A 25,183-nucleotide genomic window follows, 5' to 3' on the forward strand; every position below is an offset into this window, starting at 1 on the left:
TGTCAAAGTCGTGGCTGCTGCCAGGGAGGGGTGCCGTGCGCCCGTCCGTCTCCCCTGCTGCCCCCACCACCCCCACGCGCCCCGTCCCTCTGCACCCGCTGGAATGGTCCCTGGATGAGGCGAGGTGGGCCGGGGCGTCCGCGTGCAGCTCCCGGTCTGCCCGCTGCTGCCCAGGGCCGGCTCAGGCTCCGGGGCTCAGGCTCTGGCTGGGGGAGCAGCTGTGAGGGCGGCTTGCCTTGTTTTTAAGAGTCTGATTTTTTTTTGTTGTTTCTTTTTTTTTTTTGTACTTTTTTTTTTTTTTTTTTTTGTCATTTTACTTTTTTTTAATCCTCCGATTGGAGAGTCCAGAGGTACAGGTGCCAGGAGCCAGGGAAAGGGGTGGAAAAACAAATGAACAACAATAAAAAGAAAAAAAATCACTCCTCCCTCTGTGCCCCGAGGCCCGCCTGCGCCCCGTCCGCGTGGGTGAGCACCAGGAAAGTCGCGTGTCCGGCCGGTGGCGGTGGCAAGCAGTCAGCAGGCCGACACCAGGCCCTTCTGAAAGGGGCAGCGTCGCTTGGGCCGGGGGCCCTCCTCGTCCTCGTCCTCCTCCTCCTCTTCCTCGTCCTCCTCCTCCTCCGAGGACGATGAGCTGTCCAGCGTGAGGTCCACCACGTCGGCTCCCGGCTTCCCGTTCTCCACACCACCTGCCGCGCTGCCACCGCCACCGGCGCTCCCCGGCGCACCGCCGCCACCACCGCCGTTGACGTTGGGGGCGGACAGGAGCCCACTGGCGTCCGAGGGGCCTGAGGGCGACAGGGGTGGTGCTCAGAGCGGGCCCATGGAGGCTGGCGAGGGGCAGGGGCCCGGGACGTGGCGGGCGATCGGACACCACGGAGGTCTCCAGCCAGAGCCCCCAGCCCCGCTCTGCCTGGCTCTCGGGGAGCCGACTCACCCAGCACGAGGATGGGACACTGGGGACTGCAGCTGCGCTCCTTCTCGGCGCGGATCGGGCACCACGAGCCGTCCACCAGGTACTCGATCTCGTCCGCGTCCTCGCACTCGCTCAGGATCTTGGAGAGGAGCCTGGAGGGGCGAGGAGCTGATTCCCGGGCCGGCAGGGCCACTGTCACCCGGCCCTGACTGCTCGGACTCCCACGGGACACTCGCTAAGTTAGCGGCTTCCTTCTCCATGGAAGTGGTTTCAAGACGGCGCCCACCAGGGCCTCGGGGCCCCTGCACCGCGCCCCGTGCCTATGGCTGCCCCCTCTGGCCCACGGCCCCCTACCCTCCTGTCCCGTCCCCGCACCTCCCCCTCTCTGCAGACCAGACGCCAGGCGCACAGGGGGTGGATACTGCTCACAGCCCCCTGGAGAGGCTCTGGGGCAGGGCAGGAAGCAGAAGTGGGGGCACTGGATTCCCACACGCCACAGCAACCCCAAGGGAGCACCCAACGTGAGCCTGGCCCGGCAAGACACGCTCTGGCCCTGGGCACTGTTTCACTAAGGTACTCGGCCAGACCCATTTTACAGATGGAGAAACCGGGGCCCAGGGAGGGGAGGGAAGCTCCCCAAAGCCAACGAGGCCGGAAACCAGGCAACCTGGGCTCCATTCCTGGCTCTGCCCTTTCCCGGTCATGGGGCCTCCACCTCCCCACCAACTCCAGCGGCCGGGAGGCCCACACTGGGCCAGGTCCTGTACAAGGGACACACGTGCCCCAGCGGCAACGGGCCAACCTGGCCCCCAGCATCTGTTCCAGGTCAGAACAGTGCCTGCCTCCATGTAACTTCAACCGCCTCAAACGCAGTCACAGGGAGGGAAGCCCTTTCCTGCTCCAGGACACCCCCCGGGCCACTCACAGACCCGCCACTCCAGGGTCGCTCCACAGTGTTAACACAGCTCTGCCTGCCGTGGACGTCTCCGCTGGGACGCCCCAGTCCGCAGCACCTCTTGCCCCCCGCAGAGCCCAAGCAGTAGGAGCGTCTCTATCTGGCTCAGGTCCCCACGCTCCCCAAGCCAGCTGGTATTCCCTGAAGGCAGAGTCTGGGACACAGTCCTTAGGGAGACCCCAGAATCACCCCGCTCAGAGCCAAGGGTGGGACAAAATACCAAATCCTCAAAGAAACAGAATAATCAAGGACCCTGCCTCCAGGAAGCCTTCCTGGCTATGCCCAGGCCCCATGGGATGCTGGGACTGTGGTGTATGAGGCACAGCCACACCCCCTAGCCCCAGGCCCATCTGCCCTTGGAGCTGTCCAAGCTGCGGCCACTGGAGCCTGGGTGACCCGCTCGAGGCCTGTGGGGGTGGAGGGAGAGGCAGGCACAGGGCCGCACGGCTGCCAGGCCAGGAACAGAGCAGCCATTCAACCCTGGCCCTTGTGCCCGGCCCCAGGGGCCTCCTCACTCCACCCAAAGACCAGACGGCATGGGGACAGTGGGGCACAGCAGCTCAGCCCCTCCAGGGAAGGGACCCAGGCTCAGAGCTGGCCCGGCCACCTGTGAGCTGGGCACGCCTAGGACAGGTGACTGTCCCCTCTGAGCCTCAGTCTCCTTGTCAGTCAGGTGGGGAAGATCCAGGCCCACCACGTCTCAGTACAGTTGGGAGGGATGGCTTGGCAAGTGCCCACGTGTGGGGACCAGACGAAGATGAGCGCTCGAATGTGGGCACAGACGGACGCAAGCCCCTGCTGGCCGCAGGCCATCCCCGGGCCCCCACATGCACATCCTGCAACGCGCATCTGGGCTGCACAGACTTCTGGGCACTGAGTGTGGCCACAGACCCAGCCGGCGGCCTCTCCCTCCCCGCCCCAGCCCCAGCCCCGGGAGAGGAGATGGGTGTGGCTGGCGTCCGGCCGGAGCTGCCTGGTCAGGTGCTGGGCTCAGTTTCTGGAAACCTAAGACCTGAGCAAAGTTTCCCTTTTGGGGAGAACAGCCATTCTCCCCTCGTCTCCCTGTGGCACGGGGAGGGCCTGGCCGCACGTGGGCGCCACCTGGGACGCAGGGCACCTGAGAGCAGAGGCGGGCAGACGGCTGAGCCTCCCACCTCTCGGAGCGGAGGACGAGCTGGAGGTGGCACCAAGCGCCATGCGGGGAGCAGCTCTCCGGCTCGTGCAGGGCCCGTGAGCTGGGCTCTCGGGGCCCCTGCTTTGTTGGGAAAGAGCAGACTCCAGGTCCGCGGGGTCCTGGGCCCGGAGAGCCTAAGCCAGCGGCCTCTGCCTGCGCTGCCAAGGCCCCGCAGAGCCCCACAGGGAGGACACCCGCCGGCCCCGCGGCCAGGGCTCCGGGGCGGCCCACAAGCCCGGGCGGCGGGGCGCCCGCAGGACCCCGGGAGGAGAGGGCCGCGCAGCCGGCAGCCTCACCCGTCGATGACGAGCTGGTCGTAGGGGGCCGGCTTGTCACACACGGGGCACGTCCAGGTGGGCTTCTTCTCATTCATCTGCAGGTAGAAGACGGCGTCGAAGCACTGCAGGTGCGCGCAGGTCTCGGCGCGGCAGGGCACCGACAGCCGCATCTTCACCAGCTGTGGGGAGGGGGGCGGTCAGCGGCCCTGGGCGGCCGCGCGTCGCAGGCAGGTGGGGACAGAGGACGCGCGCGTGCCGACTCACCGGGCAGATGAGGGAGACCCGCACGCCCGTGGTGGCGATCTCGCTGTCGGGGTCCAGGCGCAGCTTCTCTTTGACTGCGGAGAAGGGGGTGGCCGTCGTTAGCAGAAGGGACAGAGGCGTCCGCGCGGGCGGAGCTGGGAGGCAGGCGTTTCCGGCGCCCATCGACGCCGGGGCAGGCAGCGGCAAGCACCCTCAGCCCCTCCGTCTCGGGGAAGACGGTCCACACACGGGGCACCTCACATCCTCCTCCCAGGACGAGCCTCAGGGCTCGGCTCCGGGGCTCGGGCCTGCGAGGGTCACCTGCGAAAGCGCCCTGGGCCGCGGCGGGGTGCCTGGCATAGCCTGGCAGGCTGACGGGGCAGGCCGGCCCACGTGCCCACTCCGCTGCGCGTTCTCACCGCCCCCGGGCCTCTTTCGGAAAAAGAGGGAGGCAAGGGCCAGCCGCCCACAGGGCTGTCCGCTGCGACCGTGCGCTCCACGCCAACCATCCCCGACACTTGGCGAGGAGGGGGACGGGTCCCTCTAGGAAGGTCCTCGTGGCCCCCGCACGCGGAGCCAGGACACAGCGAGGCCCCACTCCTGGACACCCCCAAACCTAGCAGGGGCAGAAGGGAGCCCAGAGCGCGGCCTCTCAGGTGACCAAGCCAACCTAACTCAGGAAGAGCTGGCCGGTGCCTGAAGCCAAAGGCCGCGTGCAAAATGCCCACAACAACACACAAGGCCCCTTCGCAACGGTGAGCACGGGGCTGGCAGAGGGACCGGAAGGAAAGGTGCACAGAGCGAGCCCCGAGGCAGGTCTGCAGGGCGCACGGGCTCCCTCTCCAGACTCTTTCAGGCTCGCCCTGCGTCTGCTCCGCTCTCAGTGGGAACAGGGAGACTCAGGACTGACCCTGGAACTGCCCCTCCGTCCTCCACACAAGTCCTGCAGCCCCTCCTCCAGAAGCTCCCCAGTGTCCCGAAGGCCGCATCAGCCCTTCACGCCCCACGTGAAGTGGCAGCTCAGGGCTCGCCTCTCGGACGGAATGCCAGCGACAGACTCGGGTACGTCTGGTTTTGAAGCCAGGCCCGCTCCTCCCGCCGACGGAAGCGAGGGTCCAGCGCGGCAAGAAGGCCACAGGTGAGACAAGCACGGGACTTCCCGCGGCAACCAGAAACCCAGCGGCTGCCAACCAAGCTGGGCGCTGGCTTCCAAGAGGAAAGCGGGCCATCCGTGCCAAGCAGGAGCCCCAGTGGTCCCACACACCCCTCCCAGGCCTCCACCAGACCTCCAGGTGCCCTGCCCACCCCCCTGCAGGCCAAGGCCTGGATGAACCCCGCCTGGCCCCCACGCCAATGCCTGTCCCCTCTGGTCACGTTGGCCAGTGAGAGGGTGAGGTGCAGGCTGGGGGGCCGGCTCTTCGAGGAAAGTGGGCTGGGATGCATCGGTGGGAGCCCCACCACTCTGCACCACGGGGTCCCCAGTGGTCAGATGGGGACATCGCCTAGTCCCTCGGCCCAGGGCTACTATGAGGATTTGGTCAGAAGACGCAGCAAACAGAGAGAGCCGGTGGCTTGCCTGAGGAAACACAGCCATCACACACATGGACGCAAGACGAGAAACAGGACTGGTTTTGTCTACCCATCTTGGCGGTGGTTCACTTTCAACACTCCCCGTGTCACCCCCCACCACCGCCCCCAACATCGCTGGGCTGGGCTCGGGCTGGGCTCCTTCACCCGGTACCTGCAGCTGTGAATCGGGTCTGCTCCTGCCCCCTGGGCTCCTGGCCCCCACCCAGCAGTCAGAAGCATCCGCCTCGAGCACCCATCCCCCAGGATCTTTCCCAGATGCTGTGGGGGTGACCCCCATGTGCCCGCCCTGCCCACATGCCCCCAGACCTGGCCCCGAACTACCACCCCAAGTGGTCCCGCCTCCCACGCCCCTGCCTCAGGGCCTCTGCGCGGACTGTTCTGCTCCCCTCCTTGTGCATCCCCTGGGGTGACACGCGGGCCCCGCAGCTCACCCAGCGCCTTGCACAGCTCTGGGTGCTTGACCCCGATGGTTTTCAACCTCTGCAGCAGCTCCGAAGAGGTCAGCTGCCGCACCAGGTACAAGGCCACGGAGTAACTCTGGGGGCAGAAGTCGGGAAGGAGCGGTCAGGCCAAGGCGGGGCCTGCAGGGGGCCGGGGTGGGGGCAGGTGGGCGGCAGCCCCCCTCACCTTGCCGTAGTTCCCCCAGGTCACGGTGATGCGGTTGGTGGCCGAGGACAGGTACATGAGGTGGGTGAGGTTGATGGGGCGGCAGGGCCTCTTGGGTTCCACTCCCGGCTTATTGGAGGGGTAGTAGCCCTGGAAGCAGACGCGGGGGCTCACACCTCGGAAAGGGGTTCTGTGGCGGCCCCCCTGCCCCATCCCCCACAGCGGCCCAGGGGTGCCCACTCACCGGGACCGAGCAGTAGCTGTGGTTGACCTTCACGGCGATGTTGGGTGGGTACTGGTCCTCCTGAGGGCTGCTGGTGTCTGAGTAGCAAATTCTGCAAGGACAGCACACACCGTGAGGCCAGCAGGGGCTATGCACAGAGGGGTGGCCCCGAGGGGGGATGGGCGCAGGGCTGGTGCAGGGGCCATGAGGGCCGCGTCCACATGGCAGGGGCGCTGCCTTGCCGGACCGCAAGAGCGGCTCTTGGGGCCCCGGATCTGGCCTGAGCGAGGCTCCGTGGTGATGCGTGCACAGGCAAGGACAGACAGCAGGCGGTGAGGAGGAGCAGGGCTCCACCTCTGCCCGCGGAGAACCCGAGACGCCGTCAGGAGGGTGGTGCTGGGCAGGCAGGGTCGGGCTCCGGGAACGGGGTCTCCAGGCAGGCCCAGGCTTACCTGAGGACGACCTGCACGGCCTTGATCCCGGGCTGCAGTTCTCTGTGCGGCCGCGGAAGCAGAGGGGAGGAGAAGAGGGCTCAGTGAGGCAGGAGAGCCCTTCGCCTGGGCTAGCCAGACAGGGTCCCCCGCTACCTCCCTCGGCAGCCGAAGACCTCTGGGTGCTGACTGGAACGTTCTCTCCTGCTTACTCGCTGTGACTTGGGCAGAGCACCTCCCCTCTCTTCACGAGGCGGGGCGGCTGTGGGGATTTACTGAATAGGTCGGCGGCGGGTGTAAGCTCAGCATGGCCATGGGGGCGCCAAGCGGCTGCTTCAGTGGGGAGTTACGTCTCAGCAGACACTGGGAATGGCCTCTGTCTCTCGGCTGTTAAGGCTCAGGGTCCTCATCAGGGCGATGCTGGCCGGGCAGGACCCCAGGCAGCATCCGGACGGCTATGGGCATTACAACTAGGGGAGTCCTGCCATCAAGTGGATGGGGGCCAGGGATGCAGCTCAGCCCCCCACAGGGCCCGGGACACCCCCTGGGGCACCCCCCGCAAAGAGGGACCCAGCCCTGACGTCAACAGTGCTGAGGGGAATCCTGTTAAAAGGGGGACAGCGGCCCACGTCTGGAGGCTGCAGATTAGAGGCAGGGAGAGCAGGCAGTCAGGCGCATGGGGCTTCCCCGTCCCTCCAGCATGGGGCACAGCGTCAACATCGGGTCTGCAGAAGACGCCCCTAGCCCAGCCCCTGGGTGGCCCAAGAGCACGAGGGCGCAGCAGCCGCTGGGGAGGCCAGCAGGGGTGCGGGGCGCAGCGCACCTGGAGTTCCTGATCAGCTCCACTTGCCTCGGCGTCAGCGCAAAGATGCACGGGCTCTCCTGCAGCTTCTCGCTATTCTGCGGGACTAAAGACACACTCAGCGTCAGGGTGACGTCCAGTCCCCAGGGAGGGAGCCGGCCCCTCCTCAGAGGGGAAGCAGGGAGCAGGAGGCTGAGCCCCCCCAGGCAGCCAGGCCCGTGGGATGGAAGCAGGGCCACTAGGACGAGGGTGCGGGAAGCGCAGCCCCTGCTGGTGTCACACCGCAGCCTATGATTCAGGGAACACCCCTAACCCCAGAAGGGCCCTTTGGGAAGCAGAAACCTTCTTAACCCTCGGGGGTTCAGGAGTCTCTAAGAGAGAAGTGCTCAGCCCAGGGAGAGGAGCCTGCCTAGCTGATGGGAGGCAGTGCGACAGACTACATGGCCTTGGGCCAGCTGCTCCCCCTGGGGCCTATCGGATGCCAGCAACAACTCTATCCCCACCTCACACCACTGTTCTGGGCACCTGGCAAGTGTTTGCCTGTCTTTGTGGTGCTTGGCACAGGCCCTGCAAGGCACTGCCGGAGGGGACAGAGACGAGCTGGACAGAGGTCCCACCTTGGGCATTCATGGCCAGCGGAGGAGGCAGGCAAGTGAAACAGCCTGAAGCTCCCAGTGCAGAAAACAAGAGTCACAGAGCAGCCCCGCGCACAGCAGAAGACGTGAGGAGGGAACAGGGACACCACACACAGAGCCACACTGGCTCTGTGCCCAGTGGGTGCAAAAGTAGAGGAATGTCTGCCAGAGGATGGGGACCATGGTGGTGACAAGCTGGCTTTTCACTGTCCATTAAAACTGCATTGAGAACCCCAGGGGTGACCAGAAAGTCTCTGAACTGAACAAGAAGACACAGTGTTGCAAAACCCGCGAGGGAGCAGCTAACACAGCCGATGAAGGCAAAATCACAGTCTTAAATGCTTCTCCTAAAAAAGACAGAAAAAGGTTTCAAAAGATTGACTCCTTCACAAGAAACTAGAAAAAGAGCAAATTAAACTTATCAGAAGGAAGTTAAAAGATAAAAACAGAAAGTCAGCAACAAGAAAATCAATCAAGCCAAACTTCTTAGATAAGCTACTAGAACAAACAATAAAAAAGAACGCAAGCACACCCACTGCCAGAAACAAAAGATAGACAACAGAATAGATCCTACGGTCTCTTGGTTTAATACAGGAATGAAACCAACGAATTTATGGCAATAAATCTGATAGCTTACATGAAATAGACAAATTCTTCCAAAGTTGCAAATTACCAAAACTCGCACCAAAAAATATGGGAAGCTTGAGGAGCCCTTTATCACTTAAAGAAGCTGAACTCATAATTAAAAACTCTTCCTCAGGGGCACCTGGGTGGTTCAGTGGGTTAAGCATCTGCCTTTGGCTCAGGTCATGATCCCAGGGTCCTGGGATGGAGTCCAGCATCAGGCTCCCTGCTCAGCAGGAAGCCTGTTTCTCCCCCTCCCACTGCGGCTTCCCCTTCTTGTGAGCACGCATGCGCTGTCAAATGAACAGATAAATAAAAACTTAAAAACAAACAAACAAAAACTTTTCCACAGAGAAAACTGCAGATGCAATTGCTGAGTTCTAATATTTAAGAAACCATGTAAATAAACTTCTCTGAACTTTCAGAAAACAAAGAGAACAGCAAACTCACTTCACAGGGCTGACACGACCCTGGTATCAAAACCTCATCATAAAAGGAAAATTACAGATAAACACCTCCCATGAATACAGACACGAAAGTCCTTTAGAAAATTTCTGCAAATATCCAGGATCTGGGGATTTAGCCCAGGAATGCAGGATGGCATTCTACTCATCTACTGGCGTGGCTAAAATGGGAAGAGCGACAAGTCCAAGTGCTCGCAGGGACGTGGAGAGAGCGGGATTCTCTGCCACAAGCACGAGCCTTCTGGAAAACCGTCGGCTAACGAAGTTAAACACACACCCAAATGAATGGACAGAGGGCTACAAAAAGACTTGCCCAACAGTGCTCATGGAAAACTTATTCCTAAGAGCCCTGAACTGGAAACGACCTGAGTGCCTACCAGTGGAAAAGCAGAAACAGACGGCGGTGTGTTCACGCGGTAAAATAAAACGGGTGACCTAGGCGAGTGCAGGGGCAAATCTAAAATCAGGATGGTGAGCCGCGTCCGAGCCGCCGGAGCACCCACTGCACGTCCGCCAGGCTGCGCCCCCAACAGGACACTAAGTCGCAGGGGCAAGAGTCAGAACGGGAGCTGCCTCCGGGGCTGTGGCCAGGGAAGCTGGAGCAACGGTGAGGGGCTTTACCGCACGGCTGCGTTCTGTTTGCTGGCATCTGGGCAACTGGGGTTCGTTCACTGGTAAGACTCCAAGTTCACACTAAGTATCTGAGGACCGCGCTGGATGTAAACTCTGCCTCCATTTAAAAACGCCGGCAGCGCTGCCGGATTAGAAGCACTTGACGGGCTCCGTCGGCGGAGCCTGCGTCGGCGGAGCCTGGGCTCCTCATCTGGGGGTTGTGAGTTAAAGCCCCATGGCGGTGCAGAGACGACTTAAAATTAAAATATTTTAATTTTAATTTTTTTTTTTAAGATTTTTATTTATTTATTTGATAGACAGAGAGAGATCACAAGTAGGCAGAGAGGCAGGCAGAGAGAGAGGAGGAAGCAGGCCCCCTGCTAAGCAGAGAGCCCGATGTGGGGCTCGATCCCAGGACCCTGAGATCATGACCTGAGCTGAAGGCAGAGGCTTAAACCACTGAGCCACCCACGCGCCCCTAATTTTAATTTTTAAAAAGATCTTTTTTGTTTACTTGGGGTGGGGGGGAGAGTGCGAGTGAGAGCACAAGACCAGGGGGAGGGGGAGGCAGGCCCCCCGCGGAGCAGGGAGCCCGACAAGGGGCTCGATCCCAGGACCCTGAGATCATGACCTGAGCTGAAAGCAGACGCTTCACCAACAGAGCCCCCAGGCGCCCCTAAAATTAACCTCTTTACAAAAGAACCCCCCACCAACCACACTGAAAAGCTGCCTGATCAGGAGACGGGACACAAGAGCAGGCCGTCTCGCCACTGCCACGCGCACGACGCGGGACACGGGAGCCGCGCCGAGACAGGCTCACACACGAAGGACGCCAGGGCCTGCAGACAGCCCTGCTCAGAACGGCTTCCACCAGACGGCTGAGGCCCCAAAGCCGCGCCCGCCGAGCCAGCCCGGCGACGATGCGCTCCGGGACGGCTGACGGAGGACGAGCACATGACCCTGACGCGGACAGCGAGGAACCCGGGAGCTTTACTTGCTCCGCTAAGGGGTAACGTGCGAGATGCTTCTGCCAGCTGAAAGCAGCCGGTGCAGGCAGGCGTGCACCACACCCGGGCTCGGGTCACCCTCAGAGGGAAGGGTCTGGGCAAATGCAGGTCCGCTCATCTGCGCAAGGACGGCCACGGTCACCTCCTCGGAGGGACTGGGAGAGGCAGGGAGCCAGCTTTCTCTGAACGGCCAACCTTTCCAACAGCGGCGTGACTGCTGTTCCTATGAAGGGCTGGAGCGCAAACAGTCTTGGTTTTAGTGAGACACAGTCTCTGCCTCAATGTCCCCACTCTGCCTCGTACCACGAAAGCCACCAGAGACAGTCAACAGACAGATGGGTGTTGCTGTGTGTCAATACAGCTTGGTTTAGGAAAACAGGCAGCCCGTGACGTTGGCCCCTGGCCCTAATTGGCCCACCCCAGCTCCAGAACCTTCTGAACTCCAGAACCACAACAGAAGATCACCTATTTAAAACACAAACACAATTTGGATTTAAAACCAGCTCAGACTCAGAAGCCAGATCCGGGAGTTCATAGCCCAGCTCTGCCTGGGGCACACATCCCTGCCCCCGCCCCAACCTGGGAGCCCTCTGTCCATGGGACACAGTTCCCAGGGCCCAGATGTGGGCCCGTGGCTGGAGCTCAGCGAGGGCCGCCAAAACCGCCAAGCTGCTGCCATCAATTCCTGCTTATCTGCCGAGGGCCTGGCTAGTCCCCACGGAGTCCTGGTTGGCGCCCTCGAGGAGAGCTAACTGGGGGGTGGGGGTGCACACAGGCCCAGACATGCCCCAACAGCCAAGGGGCAAATACTCCTTTTTTAAAAAAAAAAAAAGATTTTATTTATTAGACAGAGATCACAAGTAGGCAGAGAGGCAGGCAGAGACAGAGAGAGGAGGAAGCAGGCTCCCTGCTGAGCAGAGAGCCCAATGTGGGGCTCGATCCCAGGGTCCTGCGATCATGACCTGAGCCGAAGTCAGAGGCTTAACCCACTGAGCCACCCAGGCTCCCTGGGGGGGGGCAATTATTTCTGATGGGGTAGGGTGGGGCTCCCCATACCTAGGCAGGGCTGCGAGGGCCGAGTGGGAAGCAGAAAGCACCACCAGTGACCCTACCCGCCGGTCAGGGAGTGCTGTCCCCAGAAAGAGAGCAGGCAGGTGGGCATGGTCATGGGAGGCCAAGAGTCGGGGGTCCCTTCCAGGGCTGCCACTTCTAGATGACACCCCCGCGGGGATGGCGTTCGGATTTTCTGCTGTGCCATGGGCCCCAGGTGGCTGACAGCTCCCTCAGGAAGCCAAGCGGCCAGTGGGAGGTGAGCCTCAATGGGGACACAGCACACCCTGCATGGTAGGATGGAGGTGGGGGGGCCCCCAAACCCCGGCCTCCATCACACACTGCCAACGGCCCTCCGGCTGCACCCCTCCAGCTGCTCAGGGCTTGGCCGTAGGCAGCATCCGCAACTCCTTGCCCCCAACCCACAGCACCAACTCCCAGCTGGCTCCGATTCTGAAACACACTAGCAAGGTCCCTCCCGCACCAACCCCTGCCCCCTGATCTGTATGCGACCCCTGGCTGGCCCCCTGGCTCCCCCAAGCTCACCATCTGCCACTTGAGGGATGCTGTCCTCACCCCTAGTGGTCTTGATTTCACGGCCACCTCCCAGGCCACCTCCTCGTGTTCCTCATGTGCCAAGGACATCCTGCTTTGGGGCCTCTGTGCTCAACATCCCGTCTTCCAGAAGATTCCTCCCCTAGCTACCTACTTAGATGGCCTGATGTCTCCAAAGTCTGCTCAAATGGCGTCAGAACGACAGACTACCCTGATTGCCTTTATTTAGAAGCTGGAAGCCCCCTGCCATCCTGGTACTGCCCGTACCTCCCCGCCCGCTCGATTCTTCTCTACAACTTTTACCTCCTAAGAATCAACACAACTGGGGTGCCTGGGTGGCTCAGAGGGTTAAAGCCTCTGCCTTTGGCTCAGGTCATGATCCCAGGGTCCTGGGATCAAGCTTCGCATTGGGCTCTCTGTTGGGCAAGGAGCCTGCTCCCCCCACCCCGCCTGCCTCTCTGCCTGCTTGTGATCTCTCTCTCTCTTCCTGCAAATAAATAAAATCTTAAAAAAAAAAAAAAAAAGAATCAACACAACTTCCCAGTGTCTCTGGCTCTCTGCCAACACCAAACTGACCCCAAAGTGCCTTTGCTGTGTCCCACAGGCTTCCCCAAGGCTGTGGAGGCCCTGTGCAGGCTAGGATGAGCTACACATCCCAAGCCTCAGAGACCCCCAGGAACGAAAGGGAGGGAACCCCCTGCTTCCAGGTCCTCTGGGAGGACTGGGAACTGGCCTCCGGCTCAATCCAAGACCCCAACCGAGGAGCCCAGCATGACCATCTCCGTCCCGGCTGCCGGCCCACCGTGCAAACCACCACCAGCAGAGAACCCTTCCTGGCCGGAGCAGATGCTCCCACCATAAGGAGGAGCGGGGCAGGTAAAACAGTAGTTAGGGCACAGCCACTGTTTCGGAGGTTCACACAGGCAAGAACAAGCTGAAGCCTCCAGCAGGGGCCTGATGCTATGTTCTACGACACACATACACTTTCACAAAAGTCACACACCGAAGGAACGTCAGACAACTCCAGACAACGCCAGCTCCCGTCAGCTTCACAGCAGCCCCAGGCCGCTTCTTCTCAGCTCCTGCACGGGGCGCCTCCTGCCCTGCTCCTGCTGAGATGCAGGGAGGGAACGAACTGACCCAGCCCCAGTGTTAAAGAACACCAACAAATGAATAATCCTCGTCAGGGCTGGAGGCAAGGCCATGGAAAGGTGGAGGGTGACGAGAAGGTGAGGGAAGGCAAGGAGGAAAGGAAGATGAGCTTCAAGTTAGATGACTGGGGTGGAAAGAGCCAGGCAGCGTCTGAAAAAGTGTGACAGACAGAAGGTATAGCACGTGCAAAGGCCCTGGGGCAACCCTGGGCCTGGCATTTTGGACAACTAGCAAGTCAAGGGGAAGGGAGAGAGAGGAGAAGAGAGCAGGGAAGAAAGCAAGCAGAAAAGTCAGCTGGTCATGGGAGGGTTTGGAACAGAGGAAGGACATAATGAACCAGCTTTTTTAAAAGGTTCCTCTGGCTGCTGAGGGAGACTGGCAATGTGGAGGAAGGAAAGCAGGAAGGCGGCTGTACAGGTGGGCTGCGGGGAGCGGGGGAAGGCTCCGGCCTGGGAGGTTGGCCCACCTGCCCCTGGAGCTGTGAGGCCAGACTGGGATGCCACGGGACCACCCCAGCCCCAGGGCACAGAAGGGACCCGAGAACCCAGAGAGAGAGCACACCCCTGCATGTGAGCCCCACGGGGCCCATGGATGCACATAGGCCCTCTGCCTCTGTGTACCCCAGGGGCTAACACCCACCTCAGAGAGGACCCCAGGAAACGAGACCCAGGAAAGCTCACCAGATCCCGACCGCAAAGCCCTCAGGGCAGTCGCAACCGCCGCCACCCGCCCCATGGCCCGTGCAGCTTCCCTTCTCTGGCCTTGGCCTCCCTCTCTCCTCCAACACCACACCTCGCTCCAGGCCCGACCACTCCTGTTCTAGAGCCTTCGCTCACTGCCAGACCTGGGCCTGCTCCTTCCTCGGTCAGGCTTCTGGCTACTCAGCCCTCAGGTCTGGAACAGGGCCTCCGCCCGGAAGCCTCCTACCTGCCGCCTCCCCACGAATGCATCCCCAGAAGCTCCCGGCCCCGACGCCCTGGGGAAGCACAGCGTTCCTCTCCTGGCCCCATTCCTTCACCTCTAGTGAAGCTTCCTGGCCAAACACGCCAGGGTGGGGACCCCACATCTCCCCTGCTGCTTGGGTGATGCCAGCCCGAGGCCGGAGAGGCCGGACGAGGGACACACGTGTGCCCGGCCTAACAGGGCAGCCGCTGGACCAGCAGTCCCCAGACAGTGCTGGTGCTGCCACCCTGCAGGGCATGGAGACAACCAGCAGACCCTCGGGAGCTGTCCCGACGTGGGGTGGCTCCTTCACTCTGCAGTAGGGACCCAGCCCCCCAGCCCGAGACACTGGCCACAGGACACGGCGAGCCCCACGGAGCAGCACTGCCCCAGTACGCGTCTCCTTCCTTCTGCCCGTGATCTCACGCCTCACGCCAGCCTCTCCTTTCTCCCACGCACCCTGGCGGAGCTCTGGGCCTCCTCGGTCACACTGCGGCCGCTCACAGCCTAGATGGCCGTCAGATGGGCTGCGGTGGCATGCCCAGGACGGCGTTCCCTGGCTCCCCCGTGGGTTCTGCGGGGGTCAGGAAGCAAGTGCCCTGGGATGGCTCGGACAGCCAGGCTCTCTGAGCTAAGAGACCTGAGGTCCAGAACCTTCATGTGCTTCAAAATGGGTACCCCTCCCCCCAGAGGTGCAGAGCACCGTGGACTCGGGGAGGAGTGAGAGTCGGGAAGATGGCTGAGCCTGCGGCCCCAGGACCCCGTCCTCGGGACGCTGTGTGACCTTGCGTCAGTTTCCCGATCCTTCTAGGATCCAGCAGATCGTCCGTCTCCTCCCAGCTCCATTATTCCCCTCCCCTCCCCCAACCCAAACATTCCTCTCCCTGAGATTTATGTCTCCTCTGCGCCCGGCGCACTCTCCGTCCCGAAGCTGGAGCCGGCCAGCAGCTCTTCCGGGGAAACAGACCAGAGTGTCTGGACCTCGTTCTGGTCAGCGGGTCATGGTCAGGAGCGAGGGGGAAGGGGACGCCAGCTGAGCCCGAGCCCGGAGAAGCGACTCTTGGGCAATGCCAGCACTGCACAAGTCACCACAGGGAGGCCCCCAGGTGGGGGAGTGGGCGGCCCAAAGTGCTGGCCTCGGAACAGAGGGGACCAGGCGGCTTCCGGGCCAGCTCTGCGCTTCACGAGGACTCTCCCTAGGGACCTGGCAGGCACGGGGGTCCCTGAGGACGCAGCTCCAGGGAAGGGGTGCATTCAGGCTGGGGCGGGGAAGTGGGTGGGAGCCAGGGCAGGGCGGGGTCGGCCTCTTTGTTCTGAGCCGCCAGCAGAGTAGTTCCTGGTGTAGACAGGGGAGCAGACTCTCCCGGAGATCAGGTGACTGGGGTCCCCGGGGGCTCAGGGCAAAGTGATGCATTGTGGGGCGGGAGTGGGATCGGGCCATGCAGGAAGGAAGCTCGTGGTCCAGGCAGGGGAGGGAGGCTGCTGGCCCCTGAGTTCAAAGTCACCTCTGTCCCCCGCCCAGTGCCAAGCCTGACTTACTGCTTCCCAGTGAAAACCCAGCCTCCCTATTGTAAACATCACCCTTGAGTCCTGAGAAGCCCGAACTGCGTGACCTTCAGAGCCAGCCAGCCCCAAGGCCCCCAGAGCCTGCTGGAGAGCCCCTGGGCACAGGGAGAGAACGAGTTCCAACACACAGAGAGGGAAGCGGGCAGGAGCGGAGCTAGGGCAGGGGGTGGGGGCCGTCCTGGAGAAACTGAGGAAAGGTCCTAGGCTCTCCAGCCCTGCCACGCCAACCCCACGACAGGGGCTGCCAGGCCAGCTCACTCCCCACCCGGGGGCTGGCGACCACACTGCCAGAGGGAAGGCAGGAGAGGGCAGAGCGTCGGGCTGAAACGGAGCTTTGGGACTCCAGGGTCTGGAGCACCAGGAACTCCTTCCTCCACCTCCTGCGGCCTTACCGGGACCACCGCCCCCTCACCCAACCTCACGAAGCTCAAGGTCTACAGGAAGGAGGAAAAGAGGCAGCTGCAGTCCCGTTTCCCTGCAGCTAGGGCTGGACCGAGGGGGCTGGCCGGCACAGGGCTGGACCGAGGGGGCTGGCCGGCACAGGGCTGGACCGAGGGGGCTGGCCGGCACAGGGCTGGTGTGGGACTCTCCATGCACAGAGGGGCCCCTTGGCCAAGCAAGACGGGATGCTGGGTCAGCAGGAGGGGCGGGAGAGAACCACACAGCAGGGGGCGTGGCGGCAGGGGCATGGCAGGGCCATGACCTTAGACACCGACAGCAGAGACCAACTCACAACCCAGGCCAGAGCCTGGTGTGCAGCAGGGGCTCGGTAAAGATGCAGGGGGCTGAGCGGGAGCCATGGATGAGGGCCACAGCGGAACAGCCCAACCCACTGTGCCCACACGCACTCAGGGCACCTCTAGGCCCTAAGCGAGCAATGCCAGAGCGAACCCTCCCCAGGATGGGGGGCCCTACTTGCTCCCTGCCGCATCCCCAATGTGGGGCTTCCACAGGCACCCCTCCGGCAGGCCCTCAAGGGAAGTAAGATGAAGAAGCGAGAATGACGACGAGAGAGGCCTCCCAGGACCAGGCGGGCACCTGGTCAAATCCCAGGGGCCCCAAGAAGCCCGTGGCCCTAGACTCGCCATCAGGAGCCCTGGAGGCACGGACAGCCGAGGGAGGGAGCGCGCGGGAGGGAGCACGGGAAGCCGAGACCAGGCCGATGCCCACCAGGCCCCACATCACAGCTGCCACTGAGGCGCCAGGGCCTGTCTGCATGTGGCGCTCCATCAACCTGGGGGCCGGAGACATGAGCAGAGAGAGGAACCACAAGGCCCGGGCACGGTCTCCTCCAGTCCCGGCAGTGTCCCATCTCTCGGGAGCACACTAGCAGCTCCCTAACCAGCTGGCCCGCGGCGATCAGCCGGAGCCCACTGGCAAGGCTGCTCCCAAAGCTGCCCAGCAGGAAACCAGCTTTTTGTAGGGGGAAGGAAGGAAGAAGGTCAGACGCAACTTCCAGCCTTTCTGCCACAGGGAGTGAGAGCATGGAAGCCAGCATCCCCGGTGGCCCCCAGTGACACCCACCCACTTAGGGTGCAGCCTGGTATGGTCCCAGGCCACAAGGCACAGAGCTGGCCTATGTGACCGATGAAACGTGGAACACAAAGTCAGGCTGCTTCCAGGTGGAGATCGGAGAAACAACGTGGCTTCCGGCTGCTCCTACACGTACTGCCTGTCCGCACACGAACCCTCCCACCCCCGCATCACTGGTTCCGGAGGAAGCAAACCACCATTCCACACTGTGGGGACGCTTCCACAGGCCACAGAGCCCGCACATCAAGAACCGAGGTCTCCAGCCAACGGCCAGCAAGAAACCGACACCTGCCAGCAACCATGTGAGTGGGCAGCCCCCAGCCCTAGCCGGGCCTTCGGATGAGACCGCCTCCAGCCAACAGCCCGACAGAGACTGCACCAGCGTGCACGCATCAGGACCACTCAGCTGAGCCACTCCCGAGTTCTGACCCTCACAAGCCAGGTGTCTGGGATGCTAAGCTGCTGAGATTCAGGCTTATTCGTGAGACGACCCTACAGGTCGCTAATAGAAAGACCCAAGGTGGCTCCTGCGCTTCCTGGGAGGGAAAGGTCCCCTGTGACCCCTTGGCTCTCACTGCTTTCCAGAAGACACTCCGGGGCGGTGACGTGCTGGCCACAGGGGAGAATGCAGAGGGGGGACCGCCACCCCCGCTCCCACCCCCGGGGTGGGGGCAGACTCACCCAGCTCTGTGGGCTTCAGCAACTCGTCCAGCATGTTGAAGAAGGGCAGTTTCACCAGACGCACTTCTGGCTTGAGGGTCTTGGCGGGCAAGCGTCCAAGTCCATTCAAGTACTTCCCGTAGAGCACGGGATAGTCAATGTTGGGGCCCGAGAGGGGAGTCCTGGGCACCGTGCCAGCCCGGTCGTAAGTTGAGTGCATGGTCAGGGGGTCCATGGGCCGGTGGGGCTGGGGGACAGGCTCTGAGCTCTTCTTGGCGTAGCGTGTCTCGTACAGCTCCTTGATCTTCTTGAACAGCTCGGGGCTACAGTCAAACTGGACCAGCTGGAGGGCCCGGGTGACGAGTTCGTGTTTAAGTCCACTCTTACTCCGGCCAACAAAACCCAGGAGCATCTGAAGATCGGAGACTCGGAAACTCATCACCATGTTCTGGGGAAGAGTAACAGCAGGAACACACGCTCAGAGGAGACATAGCCAGATTCGGGGACTGCCAATGGGGCAAGGTGCTTCCTGGAGCCACCTGCGCCCTAAATGGGGGGACAGCGAAGTGAGAGCCCATCGGGGGCTGCCTGGCCCTGCCCCCAGGTCCCCTTCACTCTAGCCGCAGGAGCAGGAGCTCAGCAGGAGGAGGAAAAGGCTTTGGCACCAGGCCCACGGGCCCAAGGCTCAGTCCCTTCCATGCCTCTGCTCAGGCCCCCGCTCACCCGTCCCTGTGATGCCCCCTCCCCAGCTCAGCCCTGCTCCCCTCCTCCTCTTCAAACCTTCCTCAGCACTGCCAACGCAGCAAAAGCTTCTGACCGCCCCCCAGCACACACCACTGCCTTCTATTTTAGGTTCTCTTCTCCCATCTTCAAGCCTGAAAGCATCCCCAGGGCAGGGACTGGGAATCTTGCTTTACCCGTAAACAACCTCAGCCACTCCCTAGCCAGGAACACTAATGGCCTCTCTGACCCTCAGCATCTTCGTCAGGATGACAGGATCCACTTCGCTGGGATGTGGGAACGACCAGAGGAGGTAACATACGGAAAGCAGAGTAAATCAGCTTTGGCCACAAACACGTTTTCCCTTCGGTCTGGAGGATGGGAGGCACGACTCAATAGTCATCACCTGCCAGGAGCCGCACGCGCAATCACATACTTAACTCTGACTCCTAAAACACCCCTGCCAGGCCCGGGGGAGCTCCACGTTACAGCCAAGCTTCACACCTAAGCCTGACTCTAAAGCCTGGGGCAATTTCTGTCCGTTGCACTACGGGTGTCCACACGGAGCTGAGGACAGGCGAGCGTCAAGCGTCTGCTGACCATTTCAGCAGGCCCTCCTCACCTCGGTACTGTGGATGTTGGGGCTAGATTGTTCTCCAGGGTGGGGGTGTCCTGGGCGCTGTGGGGTCCTCGGCAGCATCCCTGGCCTCTACCCACTCGACGCCAGGAGCCCCCTCCCCAGCCCCGTGGTGACAATCACAAATGTTCCCCAGACACTGTCCCGTGTCCCCTGGAACAGGATCGGCCCATCGAGAACCGTGGACCTGAGAGAAGGCTTTGAGAATCCAGCAGCCCGAGGCTGTGAAGGGATCTGCGGCGCAGTGACGAAAGCGGTCCGGCAGGGTCCCTCCACCTCGATCAGACCAAACACGGGAGTTCAGCTGATGCCAGTGTTTTCCTTGGGGCGGCCTGACCGTGGCCCGGCCTCGGGGAGACTCTGGGACACCAAGGGGAGGCACGCTTCCCCACATGCTACATAAGCAAAGCGTCCTTGAAGAACGGATGGGCCAGCGGGCTTTCAGGGACACCCACACCGAGCCCCAGAGCGGGCCTGTGATGAACGAAATGTGGTGGGAAAAAGACGCTTCCAGAGGGACGGGGAAGATGGGTACCAGTGACCAGGGTGCCTAAGGAAAGCTGGCTGGCACCGGGCAGGACGGCCCCCAAGGAAATCCATAAAGCCCTTAAATTCAACCTGAGAGCCTGACAGTTGGAGGTGGGTGGGAACCCTGCCAGGGTGTTTACGGAGCGGTCTCAGTGCCAGAAGGCTCTGGTGTTGCCCATTTCCTGGTTGCCGAAGGGTGAGGCATGGTGTCTGACGGCAGCACCAAGACTCAGGGGCCCTGGGTCCTCCGTCAGGCCTCTCTACACGTTGGGCACCTCATCTAGCCGCGAGAGATGGGAACCCTCTAAGAACACTCCCAGCCATACAAGAGGCTCCCACAGGCGGCGGAAGGGCTGTCAAGGAACCAAGCGACAGACAAAAACGTGTGCGACCGCCCCGTCCCGCCTGCAAAGTCTCAAAAGGGAGCCTCTTCCTGCAGTGGGGCCTTCCTCCTGCTCCCAGGCGACAGACGCGCAGATCGATCCTACGCCAAGCTCAAGGGCTCTCCCCGGCGGCGAAACGCACCAGGGTCCACGCCCACCAGGCCGGTGAGAAAACTGAGGCCCCATGAAAGAAGCGGCTGGCCCAAAGCCTCCGTGTCAGTGGCGGGGTCCACTGGACTCCCGCGGGCACTACCTCCCACTCCCAGCCAGCCGTCTGGAGGGCCTGAGGACCCTTCCGTCCCAGCACACCCCCTGCCTCGGGACCAAAGCAGTGAGCTGGTCCTCGGAGAGCCTGGAACGCTTGTGAAAACAAAGACTTCACCTTCCTTGGCCTGACTTCCTACCTGGAGCAGAGAAAATGGGCTTGCAGGCAAGATGTTTCTTCTGGAAGAGGCCCAAGGCCTTGGAGGGGAGAGGCGATATCACGTGGAAGCTGCCTGCCCTCCACGGCGCTAAAGGCAGGTGGGCTCGGGGTGCCGAGTCCGACCACAACCCGTCTTCTAGCATCACCCCGCCCCGGGGAGCGCCCTGCCCCCGCCGAGGCCTAGCCCTCGCACCAGGCTGGACGTCCAGAGCTGCCGCGAGAGCATCCTGGGGCACATCCCTCAAGCTGCCGTATGTTCACGACTCGGATTTCTCAGCAGCTGCCATCACCAAGGAGGCTGCCCTTGACACTGGGAGGGGGACAGCGTGAGAGGGGCACAACCGTTCCGGAAGAAGCCCCAAGCACTTTGCAAAATCACTTCCTGCCTTGGCTTCATCCTTCCCTGCCTCCCTTCAGGTCTGTTTATAAACAGCACCGGGCCCCGATGGCTTCCATGGTCTCAGGAAAAGCATCAGGCTGGGCAGGTCTGCTGCTGAACCGGCCTCGCATACAGATTCCTTGGAACGTGGGGGAAAGTTAAGGTCTTTATCTCCAGGAAATGGGAGATCGGTGAAAAATGCTACCATCCCAAGGGGTTCTCAGACTGCCTCTCCCCCAAGCCCTCTGAGGGGCCACAGCTGAAGAGTCTGATTTCCAAGTTTACCAACAAGCTCCCCCCTTTCTTCCCGCGGACCAGCCAGTTTTGCACCCCAAAAGATGCAATCTCCAGCTCCTAACACGAAAGGCTGGGTACGCACCTGAAAGAAGAGAACACTTCAATGACACGTACGGCACTCCACAGCGACAGAGACTAAAGGGAGGCTCCCGAGGCTCAGAGCTAGCTGTGCCACTGAACGGAGGCTCCCGTAGTAGAGAACTTGGAAAAAGGGTCAACTTGATTTAATTGGGATGGGGGGCCCCAGCCACCGGAGGGTCAAGTGGAGTTCATCAGATCATATTTCAAGGCTGTGGATGGGGCCTTGAATTGAGTCCCTACCCTCTGGCAGGGGTGGGGGCAGGGGCCGGGGCCCAGACTCACAAAGTCACAGCCCCGTGGGACTACTGAATTTCAGGACTCCAGGGGACCTCAAGCCCACCGGCTGCCGCCATGGACTTGCAGAGTTCAGACTTCTGCATCTCCAGGGCAAGTCCTAATTTCTCAAAACCCTAGAGAAGGGCAGAGTGTGCAGTACAGGCATTGAGGTGGACGTTCCAGGAGGAAGGGGGCTCCATTTCAGATCTCCGAGGGGAGGGAAGGGAGATGGAAGGAGAGAGAGAATAGGAGAAAGAAAACATTTACAGGTCAGGACCCTGGGGAGGGGAGACCAGTGGGAGGGCGGGGGCGGAGCCTCTGTCCAGAGGAGGTCCAGTCCCCCACCTCCCTGCCACCCCAGACCTTGAGTAAACTTCTCAGGGAGGAAGGGAACAATCCTAGTGTAGTTTGGGCAAGGGCTCTGGAGCCTCACCGTTGGGAAGGCACCTGGAAGAAGGTACATCCCTAGAAAAGGGACGGCCTCTATGGGATGTGGAACCAGAACCCCAAAATGGAGTATGAGAGAGAAGCACTGAGAACACTGGAGAAAGAGACCAGGGACTCCCCAGAGAGCAACACAAGAAACCAGCAAAAAAGGAGAGGAAGCCTCTGAAGGCAGAGCTGGGGTGCATAAAGGGTGTGAAGTAGGGTTCGGGAGCTGTGCAGAGGGAGCACGGCGATCTCAGCAGACTCACTAGGGCGTACGGGAAAACAGCCACTATGGGGTCTGATCTTGCTAGTGTAAAGTTTAGAGACCCCAGGAGCAGAGTCCAAAACCTCACAGATGCGGTCCCGAGGGTAGAAAGGGGAGGAAGGCAGAGCCCAGGACCCAAAACTGAGGAGAGAAGGAGGAAGGCTTTAAACTGGGAACAGGGGTCAGGACTCCATCCCAGGCAGGAGCAAACTCGAGTGACACGGTGCCCACTCCGAGGACGAGAGAGATGGTGCCAGGAGGGGGGCGGGGCTCTGGGACCAACGCGGGAGCAGAACTAGGGGTCCAAACTCCAGGCCGGGGTGCGAACCCCAAGAGCACACTGTATTTGGGGGCGCTTCAGGATGCCCTCATCACCCCGGATGGTGGAATCGGTGGCAGAAGGGTCAGGGGACCCTTCAGAGGAGGAAGTCGCCAACCCCAGCTGGCCTGCTGGGGGGGGAGTCTGAGACCCAGATGCCAGCCCTCGGTGCCGGGGGGGGGGGTGTGCGGAGAAGCGAAGACGCTCCCCCCAGCCCACAGGGCAGGAGCCCGGCTCAGGGCGAGGAGGGGACGAGCAGTTCGGCCCGTCCTGCTGTCCGGGGGAACTGTGCCTCTAGCTGGGAGGCGCGGCCCTGTCCCCCGTGCTTAGGGAGACTGGACCCTAACCACTCGGGCCGCGGGGGGGCGACCCCGCCCCAAGCCCGGGAACCAACCCCCAGCGCGAAGGCTGGGGTAAGGTTTGGGGGACCCCGCCCCCGGCCTCCCCGCCCCCCGCCCGCACCCGGCGCGCCAGGGCCAGGGGCGGGCGAGGGGGCTGGGCGGCGAACCGCGACCGGGCCGCGTCGTGGGGCCCCAAGCGGAAGGCGCAGACCTCCGCCCGCCGCCCGGCCCCCGCCCCCTCTCTCGCCCGCCCGGGCCGGCGCCGCCGCCGCTCACTCACTTTGGCCTCCACCAGCTCCGCCGCCATCTTGGCCACCAGCGTCCCCCGCGCCGGGAGCCCCCAGCCGTCGCGTCACGTGACCGCCCGCCACTCGCGGGCGGGGCCGTCGCGGCGGCCAATTAGCACCCGGGTGCCCTCCTACCCCCCAAAGGCGCGCACTGCTGCTCAGCGCGCAGGCGCATGCGACCGCCGCCCGGGCCTCGGGCCAATCAGGGCTGCCCGACACCGTCCCCCTCCCTTTTCTCCCGCGGCGACCACGCCCACCCCTGGCGGCGTCTGTCCACTTAAAGGGATACGAGCTCCGCACAGGTGGGGGCGAGTGCTGGGTCCCGGGCTGGGAGGGAAGGAAGAAGAGAGGGGGCGGCGGGGACAACAATGCAGCCAGGTGCAGCGGCCCGCGCGCGGGGAGGGAGGCCAGGTGCGCGCCCGGATGCCCGGCGGCGTCGGGGGAGGGGACGGGGACTCCGGGGCCGCGGCCGCCAGCGCGTGCAGCCGGGCTCCCCGCCGTCCAGCACCGCACAGCCGCGGCGGGCCCGGCGCGGTGCACATCCGGGTCCTGGCGCGGCGCCCCCCGGGCTGGCCCTGGGCGGGGGAACCAGGACCTCCCCCCCCCCCCAGCTTCCCGCGGCTCTCTCTGCCCCGCCCCTGCGGGCGACCCTCTCCGGGTTCCGCCTCCGCACCCACAGTAACCTTTGGAATCTGCACGAACTGGAGCCTCCCCTGCTCTAGAGCCGTCCTCGGCTCCCCAGCGCCCGCGAGCAGCGGAGCTCCAACCTGCCTGCGTCCGGAGCAAGAGGACAAAAACGTGTGTTCCAGGCGCGCCTGTCTGGCTCCGTCGGGAGCGCGAGCGCCTCTGGACCGCGGGGTCGTGAGTTCCAGCCCCACGTTCGGGGGCGAGTTGACTTTAGAGATAATAATACTTTAAAAATTTTTAAAAAATGTATGTTCCAGGGCTCGTACCCTGAGTTCATGGTTCTCAGGGCAGGAATTAAGAGAAATTGAAGGAAACACTCCAAATCACTCAGTTACACAGTATGTTAGTGTGATTTTTTTTTTTTTAAGATTTTTTTTTTTTATTTAGTGGAGAGAGAGCGCGCGCACGCAAGCAGAGGGAGGGGGAAGCAGGTTCCAGCTGAGCGGGTAGCTGGCCGGGAGGCTCCATCCCAGGACCCTGGGATCATGACCCGAGCGGAAGGCAGAGGCTTAACTGACTGAGCCACCCAGGCGCCCCTGTTAATGGGATTTTTTTTTTTTTAAAGATTTTATTTATTTATTTGACAGAGAGAAATCACAAGTAGATGGAGAGGCAGGCAGAGAGAGAGAGGGAAGCAGGCTCCCTGCTGAGCAGAGAGCCCGATGCGGGACTCGATCCCAGGATCCTGAGATCATGACGTGAGCCGAAGGCAGCGGCTTAACACACTGAGCCACCCAGGCGCCCCGTTTTTTTTTTTTTTTTAAGTGAGAATGCAAGAGAAAAAAATCCACCATGATGAAAATATAAAAAATTTTAAGACAGAATCCAACTCCAATTGGCATGACTTCACTGACCTAATTTTACAGGATTAAAAATAAAAGATTTTATTTATTTGTCAGAGGGAGAGAAAGTGTGAGCGCAAGCAGGGGGAGCAGCAGGCAGAGGAAGAAGCAGGCTCCTTGCTGAGGAAGGAGCCCCACCTGGGACTCGGTCCTAGGAGCTGGGGATCAGGACCTGAGCTGAAGGCAGAAGCTTCACCGACTGAGCCACCCAGGCACCCTACAGGGTTTGTTTTATTATTACTACCATATTTAAGTTTTTGGAACCATTTTCAG

At 62.0% G+C, this 25,183-nt stretch overlaps 1 protein-coding gene across 1 annotated transcript; it reads right to left on the reverse strand.

Moving 5' to 3' along the window:
* Positions 1-159: 159 nt before the first annotated feature.
* PIAS4 (protein inhibitor of activated STAT 4) lies at positions 160-23,456 on the reverse strand. Its single transcript, XM_044254553.1, has 11 exons — positions 23,375-23,456; positions 18,037-18,463; positions 7,237-7,321; positions 6,435-6,476; positions 6,004-6,094; positions 5,781-5,909; positions 5,585-5,690; positions 3,585-3,658; positions 3,339-3,499; positions 935-1,065; positions 160-785 (listed from the first exon to the last, which is right to left on the reverse strand). Exons 1-11 carry the CDS (start codon positions 23,399-23,401, stop codon positions 514-516), a joined length of 1,545 nt encoding a protein of 514 aa, XP_044110488.1. The 5' UTR covers positions 23,402-23,456; the 3' UTR covers positions 160-513.
* Between the last annotated feature and the right edge of the window lie 1,727 nt (positions 23,457-25,183).

This window comes from Neovison vison, chromosome 6, assembly GCF_020171115.1.
Source record: "Neovison vison isolate M4711 chromosome 6, ASM_NN_V1, whole genome shotgun sequence".
NCBI classification, from domain to species: Eukaryota; Metazoa; Chordata; class Mammalia; order Carnivora; family Mustelidae; genus Neogale; species Neogale vison.

Excerpts from the sequence above, each read along its gene's own strand:
- PIAS4 (XM_044254553.1), bottom strand. The coding sequence starts at position 23,401 with ATGGCGGCGGAGCTGGTGGAGGCCAAA. Across the intron at positions 6,095-6,434 it reads GCCGTGCAGGTCGTCCTCAG|AATTTGCTACTCAGACACCA; the intron begins GTAAGCCTGGGC and ends CTGTCCTTGCAG. Across the intron at positions 786-934 it reads GTGTCCCATCCTCGTGCTGG|GCCCCTCGGACGCCAGTGGG; the intron begins GTGAGTCGGCTC and ends TGTCGCCCTCAG.